At 35.4% G+C, this 16,552-nt stretch overlaps 1 protein-coding gene across 5 annotated transcripts in view; it reads left to right on the top strand.

The window, feature by feature from the left end:
* Nucleotides 1-16,552, top strand: part of PCMTD1 (protein-L-isoaspartate (D-aspartate) O-methyltransferase domain containing 1) — an 86,114-nt gene that overhangs the window by 56,983 nt on the left and 12,579 nt on the right. For 4 of the 5 annotated variants that reach the window (XM_032296057.1, XM_032296054.1, XM_032296056.1 and 1 more), the window contains 3 exons: nucleotides 762-864; nucleotides 12,799-12,970; nucleotides 15,551-15,674. In XM_032296057.1, coding sequence (XP_032151948.1) covers nucleotides 12,917-12,970; nucleotides 15,551-15,674 — 178 coding nt within the window. In that variant the 5' untranslated portion in view covers nucleotides 762-864; nucleotides 12,799-12,916. Of the gene's footprint in view, nucleotides 1-761; nucleotides 865-6,834; nucleotides 7,027-12,798; nucleotides 12,971-15,550; nucleotides 15,675-16,552 lie in introns of those variants that run through there. The other variant, XM_032296058.1, reaches the window with a different exon arrangement.

The raw sequence follows: 16,552 nt of genomic DNA, 5'->3' as shown, positions 1-16,552 counted from the left end.
TTCTAAATTTAATATTTTGGCTTCTTTATTATTTTGAATATAAATGAGATGTGAGCTGGTACCAAGGTGGGGAAAAGAACCAGCCCAAGAACATCTCTGGGGGCTGGGAAAGCCCTCACCTCTTCCTGAGAGGTCAGTCCATCCATGGGCATATATAAAAAAAAATCCTAAGTGAGAAGTGTAAAGTATGCTAGAACCTGAGAGTCAAGTCTAGTCATCTTCCCTGGGGCCACATTCTGCAAGGCACTGGGAGCTCCAAAAGAAATGGAATGGGGTGGGAATTTAGCCTTTACTGGTTGGGGGAAGGGATGCTCTGAGACATTCATGTAATGTTATCTGTGTCAGCCCTTGGTTTTAGGTATTTTTGAATTACCAACTTTTTAGCAAATGATTAATGAAAATAATATCAGATAACTTAAACTTCATGTAGAAATACTATTTTTTTTAGCAGTTGTGTCCTGCCAGATAAGCTACTCCCTTGGGAGAACTCTGTAGGTTTCAATGTTATGCTTGGTAGTATTTTTTTATAGAAAACTTGGGTGAACTGTTTTGTTTTTTGTTTTTTTTTTTTTGGTTTTTCTTTTTTACGTTAAAGCAATGTACATAGATTTCCATTCAACCTTTAAGGCTGTGGCTAGGAGGTATTTGCATATTTCAAGCTGTCTTTAAATACTCCTGTGACGTATAATGAGCAGAACTTAAAAGAGCTCTGTAAGGGCATATGATTAATAATTTTTATAAAAATGCTGCTACGATTGCAGGTCCTTTTGGAATAAATCATGGAATTGAGCTTCATTCAGATGTGGTGGAATATGCCAAGGAAAAACTGGAGAGCTTCATCAAAAATAGTGATAGCTTTGATAAGTAAGTATTCGTATCTATAGTTTTGGTTTGAAATTACTTAAACGGATACATGGAACATGTCTATTCTTGAACGCTATTATTGATCCTGAGTTGCTCAATTGAATGCAGCAAAAATCAGTGCACCATAAAATGAGAAAAAGTTAAGACTTCTATGCTATAACTTTTACTATATATAATTCTATAGTAAATTTAAATCTAGTAAATTTTTGCTACTACCACTTTATTAGTGTTGAATTCATTAAACATTATTCAAGTATCTTTTCGGGACATACAATATAATACTGTGATTGCAGTATTTTTCTGGAACTGTTTTTTTACCTTTTGAATAGTAATTTAGTAGTTCTTTCCTGAACCTTCAGTTGTAATGTAAGAGGTGGTACCTATCAGTATACAAAAGACTTTAACATATTCAGCTACTTTGTAATATATCCAGAAGAAATGATCATATAAATACATTGATACATCTTGTGATAGGATTGTTTATGAGAAATGAGTTTATAAAACCATCCTTTTGAACTCACAATGGAACTCCCTTTAGAAGAAACATTGTCCAGGCTTTGGTCCTTGGGCTGGCAGGAAAAGTCCATTTGGTGTGTAATTCTACTAGAATTCTGCATTGCTGTGGAGCAAGGGCACTTATGCTGAAGTTTGTGAACTCTGAAATTGTGTAAAACTTTGAGAGCTTTCACATCCCTTATTTCTCTGTGTATCTTATTTTCAAAGAGATAAAGTGTTAAAAAGGATAGAAAACACAAACTTAGAACACAGTCACTTTAAAGAACAAACTTTTTGGTAAAAGCATTGAGAATTCCAACTTGGCTTGCTGGGAGTGGACCCTCATCTTCAGCCCATGGCCATGGCCATCAACAACTTGAGGGAGAGAGGGCTAGATCAGAACTGAGGGCTTTGTTCTAAAAGATCTAGATTGAAGGACAGCAGCAGGAGAAAAGAAGCCAAAAAACCCTGTAAATATCTTCAGAGGAATGGTTTTTTTCCTCTCCTCCCTTTGCCCTTCCTCCCCTTTCTCTTGCGCCTTTGTTTCATTCTCCTTTGCAATGCCAGTCTGTATTTATCCTCTGGCAAGTGGCATTTGATTGGTTGAAGAACAGAAACCTGATGTAATGGAGCAAAATCCTCAGTACTTACAGTGAAGGCAAGGTCTTGCGTCTACCTAGGTGTGCTTGTAACTATGTTAAAGCCCACAGACATGCATGGGAGAGTTGGGAAATGCTCAGGTTTTATTTTCACTGTAATTAATTCAATGGATTTAAGCAATCATTTAAATGTTCTGCATTAATTTAATGAGCACCATCCTTTATCTTATTTATGCCTGTCTTTATAAACAACACATGATGCACATTTTTGATTCAGTTTTCAAGGCTTACTGTGTTGGTTCATATCCTATTTTCAAGAAAAGCACGTTTGGTAGAAATAAATGTTTAGTCCAAATTATTTGATAAGAAATTGGGTTTCAATTTTAGCATCCTTTTGTGTCTTTATTGTTTCTGTCTGTCTTAAGAATTATAGTAGCATGGTAAGTGCTTAAGATGTAGTCGTGAATATATTTTTATACAGTTATTAGACTTATAGAATTTTGTTCATTTTATTTAACTGCTGTTAAGTATTTGTTTTGATCTTGAAAGTTAATGTACACAAAAGGGCTTTTTGAATACATTTGAACTTGGAAAATATAAAAGTTATATTAGTAAAATCAACTGTTTAAGGTCTATTTTAAGCTGTTGTATATTAGTTATTAATAGATTTCACCTATTAATACATAAAGACACATTTTGGGTCATTATTTGAGCAGAACAGACTCAAGGAAGACTCTTGAATCAGTGAAGCAACTCTTACAAGTGTCTGTGGAGCTCAAGTTTATTGCTGGCAAGTGGGTATAGTCCTGGGAAACAGTAAAATATGCGACTTAAAGCATTTCTATGTTGATGTAATTTAAATAGTAATCCACAACACAGATAAGTTTCAAGACTACTTAAGTGTCTCCATTTTTAAAAATTTCTCTTATTTTTGTAATTGTAAAATGCACAAATTTCCCTGCCTTATATTTCTTTAGTTTTATTTTGTTGTTACTGTGTTATATAGGTTTGTTATTCATAAAAGGATCAATCATAAAATACAGTGATATGACTGATATGTTTCTCTATAATTTTCAATGGTCTTGTTTTAGTTATTATACGTAGTTACTTCTTAAGTGTTTGTTACAGGTTATTTTTAAAACAGATTCTTATATTCATGAACTAGTCTTGAAGAAGACAGTTCTGCAAGTTTTATTCCAATCTTCAGTATACTAAAATATTACTATTTTGTGTTTCAGATTATAAAGTAGCTTGTATACAAAGAGTAGTATGTACTAGGAAGACGTTTCATTTGGCATAATGTAATGAGTGGCTGGATTCAGTGTTTTTTTTTTTGTTGTTATATTTATACAGTTTGGTTTCAGTGACAAATTATAAAATGATATTTTTCTTCTTACAAATGTTTTATTTTCAATTTCTCTTGATGTTTGTGGATAATATTTCAACTAATTTTCAAGTTAAAATTTTACAAGCTTTCTCGGCAAAGTGGTTTTAAAAATCTTATTTCTAAGCAGTTTTATTGAATTATGTATGGTTTATCAAAGTACATATTTTAGTTAACAAAATATAAAATAACTGAGGAAAATTAATTGTCATATTTATATATTCCTTAGTACCAGATTATCCCTGATTATGTGTAATGGAGAGAGAACAAATAGCTGAAACCTAATATTCTTCAAGTCTTTTTTATCCTGTCAGTTTGGATTTTTTTTAATCAGTCCCCTCTTCAAAAGTATTATCATGTCACATATGATTTCAATTCCATTTTTAAAATTTTCTTATGTACATTTATTTAAGATCATAGTAAACTCCCAAATACAATAAAGGGGGAAAAACCCTTATGCTAATCAGCATTAGAATATATAATGTTAGATGACCTTTTTAAGAATACAAATATAGGCTGGGCATGGTGGTTCACATCTGTAATTCTAGCAGTTTGGGAGGCCAAGGCAGGAATATTGCTTGAGCCCAGGAGTTTGAGACCAGCCTGGGCAGTGATGGCAAAATGCTCTCCACAGAAAAGAAAAAAAAAATACAAAAATTAGTTGGGCATGGTTGCACATGCCTGTATTCCCAGGTACTTGGCAGACTGAGGTGGGAGGGTCGCTTGAACAGAGGAGGTAGACATTGCAGTAAGTTGAGATTGCACCACTGCACTCCAGTGTTAGCGACAGAGTGAGACCCTTTCTCAAATACAGTACAAATATATGTTTTTATGTTGTGTAAAGCTTGATTCCTGTGTCTTCAAAGTCGTATTCTTTCATTTTTGTAAGTACTTTTAAAGTTTCTATGTCTTAGTCTTATGTCAGCAAATGAAATAATTTAGAGAGGCTACTCTGAATTTACTGTACTGGAGATGGGAGGGAAGGAGTAAGTTTCAAGTCTGATGTAATGCGTTGTTACATATGGTATTCTTAAATTCACTGAAATTCTCTTATAAAAATGATGAGGTTTCAAGGGTCCTCTGAAACACTGGCAAGCTTTCCCCACAAATCCCAGTCAGTAAATCTTTTAGGCTTCTTAAGCTAAATGGTCTCTGTTGCCACCACCTGACTCTGCCTTTGCAGTATAAAATTGGAAACAAATGCCATGAAAATGAATGGGCGTGAGGGTGTTCCAGTAACACTTTATTTACAATAACACTCTGTTTATGAGCTGTAGTCTGGACTTGGCATGCTGTCCATAGTTTGCTGACTCCTATTGTGCTTTTACACATGCTCTCCTAAACATTCTGTTTTTAGCTAGACAAGTAAAGGACTTTAGGTATCTGGCTTTTGAGAGAAAAGAAGGATGTTGGGAAAGTCAAATTATGAGTCAGTATTTGGGCATGTACAGTTAAAAAAACATCTCTCCAGCTTTAGTTACTTAGAAGAGTATGTTAGTTAAAGGAGCCTGAATTATAAACTTTTTACCCTGTAAATACTTTGCAAATGAATTGATTATTAGTATAGCATTTATTTATTTATAGCCACAGATATGTGATGCATATACATGTAAGTATTTGGTTTGGCCCCCTAGAATGCATGCTTTGGAGAGGGCCATGTTCTTGTAAAGCAGTAGGCCAGAAATCCTGTATTCTTCTCCTCCTAGATGTCTTAACAGCTGTGATTTTGAAAATCTGACAGTGTCCATAGCCAGATGAGTATAATGTAGTTTGAATTATTGGAGATTTTCATTCCATATGAATGAAAGACCATTGTCTCTGTATAGTGTGCCGTATAAATGAGTCATGGTATCAGTGACGAGAACAGTAATGAGGTGATAAATAGCACCTCCTATGCATTGTCTGTGCATTAGTGTTAACCATTCTAAATGTTTTATCCACAGTTCTAGAGACAGTATTCATTGGCGTCTTCACATTTCCCAGATGAGAAAACAGGATTAGACAAAGAGGCTATAACCTGAGCCTGGCAGTCTTTTTACATAGTTCTAGTTTGGCTCTTAGGATGTAAATCTTGATTTATTCTAATATCTCTTCCTAGCAAGGGGCTGTTACCGATGAATTACAGCCTAGCAACTTGGATAGGAAAGTTGAAGCAATACTTTTATTTTCATCATTTACTTTCTTCACATTAGAATTAAGGTATGCTGTTAACGTATAGCACATCTAATTCACTATGACATTTATATTAAAGAGCATACCTCCTTGTTCACGGAGACTTGCCTATGCCATGAATTTTTATTGCGGTCAGGGATGGGTGGGGGAGGCAATTCATTCCTCAAATTTAGTTGAGGTCTAAGTTTTATATGTAGAATTAGAGTAGTCTTGTAATTTAGAAGATTTAGTTGATATGGTCATATCTATTATCCTTAAATTATATGTTCATTTTTCACATATGATTTGCATTTGAAAATTAGATGCTTCTGTATTCTGTCATCTTTTATTAACTTCATCTTTGTGAGAATTATGCTTATTTGAACGTTTTCCTATATATAATTCATTATATATTCAATATTATTTCAAAATATTTCTCAAATATGTGAACATTTTGGTATTCTAATAATGTTCAGAAGTAGTTTTAGAACAATTGTTAGAGATTGAAACTCCACTTTAAACTTATGACAGATATGTAAATACATTTTTAAATTATGACAGACATTCAGATGTTGAGACAGAAGAATCCTTGAATATAGTCATCGGGACTATCTGTTGTATATTTTAACTTCTGTTAGAAATGGCATGGGGAAAAGTTGCATGGCTTCCAGCACATTTTTAGAAGAAGAAATTGTTGAAATACAATTTCAGCCATAAAAGGTCTCACCTATATATGACTTATTGGTCACATTTCCTGTAAAATGTTTGGACATTGTTTTTGTTACTATGGATTTCTCTAATGCTTTCTTTAATGAACAATAACTGTATTTACTTGCAACACATTGCTTGGAATAATGCTTGAATTATTCTGAGATGCGTTTGATGCATTTGAGAGGGAAAACACTTGAAAATGTAAAGTTTTGTTTTTCGAAAAATTATAATTCGGTAGCTTAATTCTTGATTATAAGAGTCGTTGAATTGTACAGGTGTGTTTGGAGATCAAGAGTTTAACATTTCCCTTGGATTTCTTCACAATGGAAAAGTCTGAAGTTTTGTTTTGTCTTAATAAAGCAGCCATAGTTCTTAAATCTCAAAACGTGTATTTTGACAAAATATTTCAAGGAAAAGAAGTTTTTGTGATACATTAACAGGTTGTTTTGGATGAGGTATAAAAACAAGGTAGGATTCTTTTCCACATCCTCGAAATTTCTTTATTCCACTGGAATAATTGTCTAAAATTTCAATAACAGCGTCCTGTGGCACATGATAAACTAGGTGTGCAAATTGTCAGCCCCACTTCAACAGTGTATTGAAGGGGAATGTTGTTTTTTCTACTCTCAGTCAGATCCTAGACCTAGACTATCCGTCTAAGAGGGAAGCTACAGGGCAAGGCTAGGTCACCCTGATCTCCTAGCAGCTTATCAAAAGAATTATATGGGCAAGTTGGCAAGGTCCCTGCTGTGAACGAAATCATCTATCTGCCTGAAGATGAAGATATTCCAACATGCACCTATAAAGAAAACCACGGCTAAGGTAAGTGATTAGAATCCTGGTGTTATTTTGGGCAAGTGCTCATCTTCTAAACCAAGATATCTATGTGCTCTATATTTTTTCATAAACGATTTTCAGGGTATATTTTATTAATAGTATGTCAATTACTTTTCCCTTCATAAGAGAATCTGAAAAATATTCATTGGATTTTCAGGTAAATCAATAAATGATTATAAACCTAGAATGAATGATTTCGTGGTTATATACATTTCAGGACTGTTGATTTTTTTTTTTTTCTGTGTACAGATAACATCTTTTTGGTAGTATAATTTAGGAGTGTGGGTCATCTCTATCTCAGAAATTTTGTTTTGAACATTTTTTTCAAAGCATAAAAATGATTGCTACTTTTTATTTTACTTATAAAATTTTAATGAACTCCTAAATCAAGTATAACAATTAGGGAGGGAACACACCAACCATTCTTTTACAAGTAATTGTAACCACATGTTAAGTAGACATTTTAGTAGACTTTTTGCCATTTTTTTTTTCCTTCTCAGATTTCATTTATTGTGTGGTTGATGTAAAAAGGTAGATTTCAGATTTTCTCTTTCATCGTTTTTAATTTATGTGTGTAATTTTATAAATAGTGTAGTATTATTTTGCAATAAACTGAGAACTTTCATTGAGTTTATTGTTCAGTCTAATAGATTATACAGAAATTGTATTTGTAGTTTAAAATATGTCCTTTACCTCTATAGGTTTATGGAAACTTAGGTAAGATACAGCTTTCAGAAGATAGTCAAAGCCTAAGGAGGAAAATTTTTTTTTAAATTTTCTTCTCTACTTTGGAAGAAACAATAGGAGTTGTAATTTACTCTGTTTGATAACATGGTAGCCACCATTTGTGTTTTGAATCAATCATCTAGTTATTCATATATATAAATATATACACAAGTATCAGTAAACATTTACCTGCATTTTTTTTTTTTTTTTTTTTTTTTTTTGAGACAGGGTCTTGTTGTGTCACACAGGCTGGAGTGCAGTGACATGGTCATAGCTACCCATAGTTTCCAGCTTGTGGGCTTGAGATCCTCCCACCTTGGCCTTTGGAGTAGCTAGGACCACACGCATGTGCTATCATGCCTAGCTAATGTTTTAAAAAAATTTTGTAGAGACAGGGTTTTGCCACGTTGCCCAGACTGGTCTGGAACTCCTGGACTCAAGTTATCCTCATACCTTGGCCTCTGAAAATGCTGGAATTGCAGGAGTGAAGCACCACACCTGGCCTACCTGAAAAATTGTTACCATTTGGAAAAAATATAAACCGAAGTTTTGGCCGTTCTACAACCTGATTGGTATGAATTTGTTTACATAAAATGCTGTATAAGAATAAGTTATGGGCCTGGAGCAGTGGCTCACACCTGTAATTCCAGCACTTTGGGAGACCCAGGCAGGTGGATTGCCTGAGTTCAGGAGTTGAAGACCAGCCTGGGCAACATGGTGAAGCCCCATCTCTACTAAAATACAAAAATTTAGCCGATTGTGGTGGTGCACATCTATAGTTCCAGCTACCTCAGGAGGCTGAGGCACAAGAATTTCTTGAACGCGAGAGCTGGAGGTTGCACTGAGCTAAGATCGCGCCACTGCACTCCAGCGTGGGTAACGGAGCGACACCCCCCAAAAAAAAAAAAAAAAAAGATAAATGAGTCATGATATTAGTATCAGAATACAAAATGTCTTAAGATTATCAACGGTGTACCCAGTCAGAAAAAACAAAGTTCAGCTATAAGTACTTTATTGGAAAGTTTATCCATAATCACTTTACAGATTGAAGAAAAGTAAGAATATGCAATTCGAGAGCTTTTTTCTTTAACCGATGGTGAAATTTCATGTATTATGGCTAGAAAAGGTTAAGCTGTGCTTATGATCCCTAGATAGGATACTTTCTCTGGTAGACATTTTTTTTATAACCATTACATTGGTAGTGTTATAGTTTTCTTTGTAGTGTGTTTGGCATATGAGTTCTCTTATATGTTCCAGATTTTTTAGTGCCAACATTTAAAAATATCCTGTTTTGTCCAATATTTTTGTCTTTCAATTTTTATTTTTAAATTTTGTAACAGTGCACTCCTTTTTGAATATTGTTTTAATTTCAAGTAAACTTTCGAATTTGAGTATCCTGGTAATCAATTTAAACATGTTAAATGAAAGTATAAAGATCCCGTATGTGTTTTCTAGAAGTAGAGTTGCAATTACTAGAAATTATTTATTAATTTAGAGATTTGATTTTTCTATGCAGTTATCCTTTGTATTAATAATTCCTTAGATAGATATACTTCTTCTGCTTTACATTAGAGGGAAAAATGTTCATGTCGTGTACTAGAATAATAAGGATGGTTGATTTGAGATCTTCAGAAAGGCTCTCCAGTCCAAGAAAAACCTGCCTTTTATTTATAGGAGAGTTAATTATTCATTAAAGGCAAGAGTTTGTTTTTCCTCTTTTGGCATGTTGGGAAAAAACTATTTTGTAACATGAAGCTACAGTTATTTTAGTAACCAATTTAGCAAAACATAAACTATTATATTACTACAAAGAAGTACCATAGGTGGCGGGTCACAGTGGCTCACACCTGTGATCCCAGCATTTTGGGAGGCTGGAGTGGGAGGGTAACTTGAGGCCAGGAGTGCAACACCAGCCCGGGCAACACAGCGAGACTCTGTTTCTATATTTAAAAATTAAAGCAATTAGAAGAAGCACCATAGGCATATGCTTTTTCTGTAACTTTATTTCTAGGGAAGCTTTGTTTTCGACTCCTGAGATTTTTGTGATTAGCATATTTAATATGTCAAATTTAATATGTCAGTGTTCATATTTAACGTTGGTAAGTAGAAAAGACAAAACATTTATGTTTCTTTTATGGTTCATTTATTTAATACATGTATTTTGAGGACTGTCATAGGTGATCGAGATACAATTAAATTCAGGAGAACTATTCAAAGAGATAGCAGGAAAATAAATTTTAAAAATGTTTCAAAGGGAAGATTGTGTTAAGGAGAAAGTATGAGAAGCAACTCTTTCATAAGTGAAAGGGTAGTTGTTTAGTATTTCCATTTTGCGTGACTATTAAGACGTATGGTATTTTAATATACAAATATAAAAGAGTTACTGAGATAGTTTACATTCTTTTATAAAGTCTCAAAAACCCGTGTGAATTTTATGCTTACAGTATAGCTAAACTTGAACTAGCCACATTTTAAGGGTTTACTCATCACAGTGGTTGGTGGCTTTCATCTCGATAGGGCGGTTCTAGATTGTCCTATCTCACCGTTCAGATCCCAGCTTGCCATTTCTCAGGGAGCCCTTCTCTGATCCCCAGGCCTGTCATTTTCCCTTTAGAGCATTTATCACAGTTGCAAATTATATTTCAATTAATAGGATTGTTCGATGCTTGTCTCTTCCATTAGATATAGACACGAGTATCTCCCATTATATCCCCAGTCATTGCACAAAGCTGGTGCTCAATAAATAGCATTTGACTGAAGGAAGTGTGGAATTAATCTGTAAGGTAACTTGCCAGAGACACACATATAATTTTAGAATCAAACACTACGTTCTAATTTATTTTGCTGTGATGAACATGTATAAAATATCACTAACATGAGAAGTGGTTTTAATTGTAAGTTGTCTTACCTGTAATGGTGTTTTCCTTGGCAGTAGTTCTGTAAGCTACCACGTATTTTTAACTAGTAGGAAGCTTTTAAAACTATAAGCATATTTTTTAGTTGATTTAACATATTTGACAAAGAGGTTTAATACTTCAAAAATTTTTAATTATTTAAATTCCCTGCTCACATTCATTCTGAAAATTATGAAGTTGATATAAATTATTATAAAATTAAAGCATTTAAATGAATTTCTGTAAGATTTTTAGATAGACCTTACTGAAAAAGTCCAACTTATGTTTTAAGAATGCTTACTGTGAATTTGATAAGGTGATTAAATCATGTGATCTACAATATCTAGTTACTTAAAAGCCAAAAATTATATTTTGGCCATAATTTAAACAACCTGAGATATGCCATAGTTTTGAATATGAAGGAGAAATTAAATATGATTCTCAAATCTAGGTGAGTTCCCATTTTGTGTGTGCTGTGCAAGGAGAAAGAATGAGGTACTATTAAAGAATTGAGTAAGATTTCATTGCAAAGCTAATATTTGATCTATATCTTGAAAAGATACCAGGCATTTATTAAGGGTAGAAGGAGAGGGGAAGAGTATTTTAGTTAAGAGAACAGCACATACACAGCTGCAGCATTTCAAAACACAGTGTAATGGTTCCTGTAAGGAATCAGAAGCAAGTAATTCAGTCTGCCTGCAGAGTAGTGTGTTCAGGCTCGGGCAGAGACAGGAAAGGTCTAATAGAACTACTTGACGGTAGACTCATAAAGATCCTCCACATAGCACTCCTAGGAGCTTGAACTTACGCACTTACCTTGTGCAGTAGAGAGCAAAGGGATCAAAGAGAGACCTGAAAAATGTGATCAGTGAGATGGCAGCTACAGTAAAAGAAATAATGGGGAGTGGACTGCCTTAGTGTGGGGGCGCGGAGACAATAGTACAGGGACACCCTTAACCCTTCCCACCTCACCTTTTATCCCCTTCCACCAAAAAGACAAGAAATCAGGACAGGGCATACATTTTGGTAAATTTTCTTCTCTAGAAAACAGATGTTTATAACGTGTCTGTGATTTAGTGACTCTGGATGGAAACTTACTGTATAATAAGTCTGTTAATTACTAAAGGACAGGATATATTTTATAGAGTAAAATGACTGTGATTCAAAAGTGATTCATTTTCACTGCATGCCAGACCTTTTAATGTAAATTATTTCATCCTCAAATGATCTGCTTTTGCCCTATGATCATAGTAACTTTACTCAAAAGTGAAAGGATATGAATTAATTTTAAAAAGATTACCCGTCTTATTAATGCATTGGACTTTTAATTATACTTATATTAGAGCCTGTTTTCAGTTTTGTTTATCAAAATTTAAGAAATAGAGTAAAAGTCCAGATAGGATAGTTTGTAAAAGCATAACTCTGTGTACCATGAACCAACACTGTAACCAGGAACAAGCAGCCAAGATAAAACACTTTTGAAACCATAGATATCTTTTCTTGCTTAGGGAGATCATTGGGGCCAAAGCGGTGGCATGAAAAAAGTAGTACTCATTCTGCTCTTTGTCCCAATCAGTAATGTTCCTCAGACAGTTTATTAGAAACTCTTCCTAACCTTACTGGTTGCAAGGGTAAGTGGTCAGGACACTCTTAACTTTTTTTGACAAAGCTATCCCACTGTTACCCTCAGCAAAAGTGTCAAACTGAGATGAATTCTACACAAAGTCTTCTCATTTCTGCTGATTCCTCATGTTTTTTGGAAAGGACAATGCAGAGTGAAGCCTTTTCTCACTTATTGACCCTTATGATTCTCATTGTTATCATATGTTATTTTGGGGGTATCACAATATTGAGGTTGTGATGGGCTTTCCATTATATTTATTTCTTAATACTTCAGTGAGGTTTCAGTGTGACCAAAAATGTTAATGTTTTGACAACACATGTCCTATGTCATTGATAATAAAATAATACATTTGATGAGTGCTAAACATAATAAATACATTTAAATAAAGTTTATAATAATTTTGTTCTTATAAATAATTTTGGTAACTTTATTTTAAAGGACTGGATTATGGTAAATTTTTTAGATCTAATGTTTTGCTTAAATGAATTAAAATATATTTGTTTTTCAATGCAGATTTGAGTTCTGTGAACCTGCATTTGTTGTTGGTAATTGCCTCCAGATAGCATCTGACAGTCATCAGTATGATCGAATTTATTGTGGAGCTGGAGTTCAGAAAGACCATGAAAACTACATGAAAATATTACTAAAAGTCGGAGGCATATTAGTCATGCCTATAGAAGATCAGGTAACTTTTACTCTCCTTTTGTTTAGTGGCCTAGGAAGCAAGCACATTTGTTTAAGAAATGTTGGCTGGGCGTGGTGGCTCACGCCTGTAATCTAAACACTGGAGACCAAGGTGGGTGGATCACCTGAGGTCGGGAGTTCAAGACCAGCCTGACCAACATGGTGAAACCCCGTCTCTACTAAAAATACAAAAAATTAGCTGGGCATAGTGGGGCATGCCTGTAATCCCAGCTACTCAGGAGGCTGAGGCAGGAGAATTGCCTGAACCCAGGAGGCGGAGGTTGCGTTGAGCCGAGATCGTGCCATTGCACTCCAGCCTGGGTAACAAGGACGAAACCCCGTCTCAAAAAAAAAAAAAAAAATTAAAAGATTAAGAAATGTTATTCAGTGAAAAGTACATTGTAACTTTTAAAGAAAAATACTTTTCACCAGATCTATCTTGTTTGTTTAGAAAAAACTTGAAACATCTGATTATTTAAACAAAGCAAATAGAGAAAAGATCTCTCTATTATGACTAGAGGCAACTTGGGCTTTCAGTTCAGCTCAGCTACTCTCTGTGCCTGGCGTTCAGCAAGCTGCTTCCTCCTCTACTTTGCTCACCTAAAAGTTGAATGTGATGATCTCTACCAGCTGCTCAGTTTCCCATATTTTTCAGTTCTTTGAACACAGTGAAAGGAAATCCTAGTCAGGCATGGTGGCTCATGCCTGTAATCTCAGCACTTTAGGAGGCTGAGGCAGGCAGATTGCTTGGGCCCAGGAGTTCAAGACCAGCCTGGGCAACATGGCGAAACCCCGTCTCTACAAACAAATACAAGAATTAGCCATGCATGGTGGTGCACCTGTAGTCCCAGCTACTCAGAAGGCTGAGGTGGGAGGATGGCTTGAGCCCAGGAGGTTGAGGCTGCAGTGTGCCGTGATTGTGCCTCTGCACTCCAGCCTGGGTGCAAAGCGAGACCCTGTCTCAGAAAAGAAAAGAAATCCTGTTTGTGGTTTGATTTTGAATGGCTTAACTTAGCTAATAAAACCAGGGAAGTAAAAAAAATCTTCATCAGTACCATATAGACTCATTTGAGCTTCAGCTATTCATGAACATTATTAAATTTATATTTTTTGCCTTGGTTTAGAATTATTAGGTATAATGTAAGAACTACTGGTTTACTCAGAAAATAGGTACACCTTTCAGAAGCAAATTACTTTAAAAAGTTATAAAAACACTTTTAAAAAACATTATCTCTGATATTCACATTAACTGAAATCTGAAATGTTTAAAATACCTTGCAGTTTGTGTAGTGGAGGTAGAATGTCTAAGACGGCTGGGACCTAGCATGATAGTTGTGGAGTGTATATGTATCTTGGAGGTCCCTTAACCATCACCATGTGTCATTTGCAGCTCAGTGGATCTCATTATTACCATGTACTGTGTTCTGTAGCAAGTCATTTGTCAGGTATTAAAAAGGCAGAGTATACAAATACTCATTTTAAAAAGTTCTTGGAAAAATATTGTTAAAATGCTTCCAGGGTTTAGACTTCCAGTTAAACAATCTTTCTTTTATTTTGTTATTCTTTAACAATGCATTTTCAAATGTGTAAAATGTGACCTTCTTATCAATATTTTGTGGAACACTTACTCTATACTATTTTACAAATACCAAATAGAATAACGAGCTGCTTTTTGTGGTATAAGTTGAATATACTAATTAAACTTGACAAGATGTGTATTGAGCTCATATTTTTTTTTCTGTGACCAGTGATGAGTGTTTGCTGAAATGGTAAACCTCCTAGTCTCTTTGTAACTAAATTTATTTGTGAATATCAAGTTGGGAGTTGAATTAGAATCTATATTCCATGAATATCATGGAAGAGCATGAAGTCAACTTGTTGGTACAGTAATCAAAATATGGTCTTATTAATAGAACACCTTTAACCAAATTAGTGAACCTGTCTCAGACGTGTTTTGGAAGGCAAAGTCGTGTATGGATTGTAGTGCTCTCCGAGACACCGTCAGACCCCACATCTAACACTGCAGACTCACTTGGCCATATTTGAGTATTCCATTTATATTAAAATATCTGTATTACCAACAAATAATTTTCTTTATTTTTTTTGAGACGGAGTTTCGCTCTTGTTACCCAGGCTGGAGTGCAATGGCGCGATCTCGGCTCACCGCAACCTCCGCCTCCTGGGTTCAGGCAATTCTCCTGCCTCAGCCTCCTGAGTAGCTGGGATTACAGTCACGCGCCACCATGCCCAGCTAATTTTTTGTATTTTTAGTAGAGATGGGGTTTCACCATGTTGACCAGGATAGTCTCGATCTCTTGACCTCGTGATCCACCCGCCTCGGCCTCCCAAAGTGCTGGGATTACAGGCGTGAGCCACCGTGCCCGGCCTAACAAATAATTTTCATTCCTTTTATATTTTATAGCAAATATTTAAATGGAATTAATTGGATTACATTTAAATATAAGTGAGTGTATGGCTCTCATTGGCAGTGTTCCCTTAAAACAAAATTTTGGCTGTACGATGACCACATTGCTAGGATTAAGCTGTTCACTTTCTTTTTTTTTTTTTTTTCTCTAAATAGTTAACACAGATTATGCGAACTGGACAGAACACCTGGGAAAGTAAAAATATCCTTGCTGTTTCATTTGCTCCACTTGTGCAACCAAGTAAGAATGATAATGGCAAACCAGATTCTGTGGGACTCCGTAAGTAGCTCTTTATATTTTCTGATTGAATTGTGACTTACAGCATTCAATTTATATGCTTGGGATTTAAGACTTAGTAATTACGAGGAATTAAATACTTACACAGTAAGATAGTTGGTGGATTTATTCAACTTTTTTTTTTTTTTTTTTTGAGACAGAGTCTTGCTTTGTTGCCAAGGCTGGAGTGCAGTGGTACCATCTCGGCTCACTGCAACCTCTGCCTTCTGGGTTCAAGCAATTCTCGTGCCTCAGCCACCCAAGCAACTGGGATTACAGGTGTGTGCCACCACACCCAGCTAATTTTTGTAGTTTTAGAGGAGATGGGGTTTCACATGTTGGCCATGCTGGCCTCAAACTCCTGACCTGAAGTGATCTGCCTGCCTTGCCCTCCCAAAGTGCTGGGATTATAGGCGTGAGCCACTGTGCCCAGCCTCAACTTTTCTTTTGGTAAATAAAGCCCTCACCTTATACCAGACTCTGTTAGCAACTTTCATGGAAATGTAAGAAGAAGGGGCAGGTCAAAGCAAAACCAAATGTATTAATTATAGTTTGTGATGTGGTTGCGAGTTACTAGTTGTAGGAAGCGCACCTACTGTAGGTATACGGTGGTAAGGAAGACCCCTCTGCCACGGCAACATCTAAATTATGACCAGAGTAATAGAAAAGGACTTGCCACATCAAGATTTAGTGACAGCATTTTTCTTTTTCTTTTTTTTCTCCCATTTATTTTATTGCATTTTAGGTTTTGGGGTACATGTGAAGAACATGCAAGATTGTTGCATAGGTACACACGTGGCAGTGTGATTTGCTGCCTTCCTCCCCATCACCTACATCTGGCATCTCTCCCCTTGCTATCTCTCCCCAGCTCCCCACCCCCC

This window comes from Sapajus apella, unplaced genomic scaffold, assembly GCF_009761245.1.
Source record: "Sapajus apella isolate SASKATOON/1434 unplaced genomic scaffold, GSC_monkey_1.0 scaffold35, whole genome shotgun sequence".
NCBI classification, from domain to species: domain Eukaryota; kingdom Metazoa; phylum Chordata; class Mammalia; order Primates; family Cebidae; genus Sapajus; species Sapajus apella.
The sequence above is the reverse complement of the archived record's forward strand: the minus strand, read 5'-3'. Positions and strand labels throughout refer to the sequence as shown.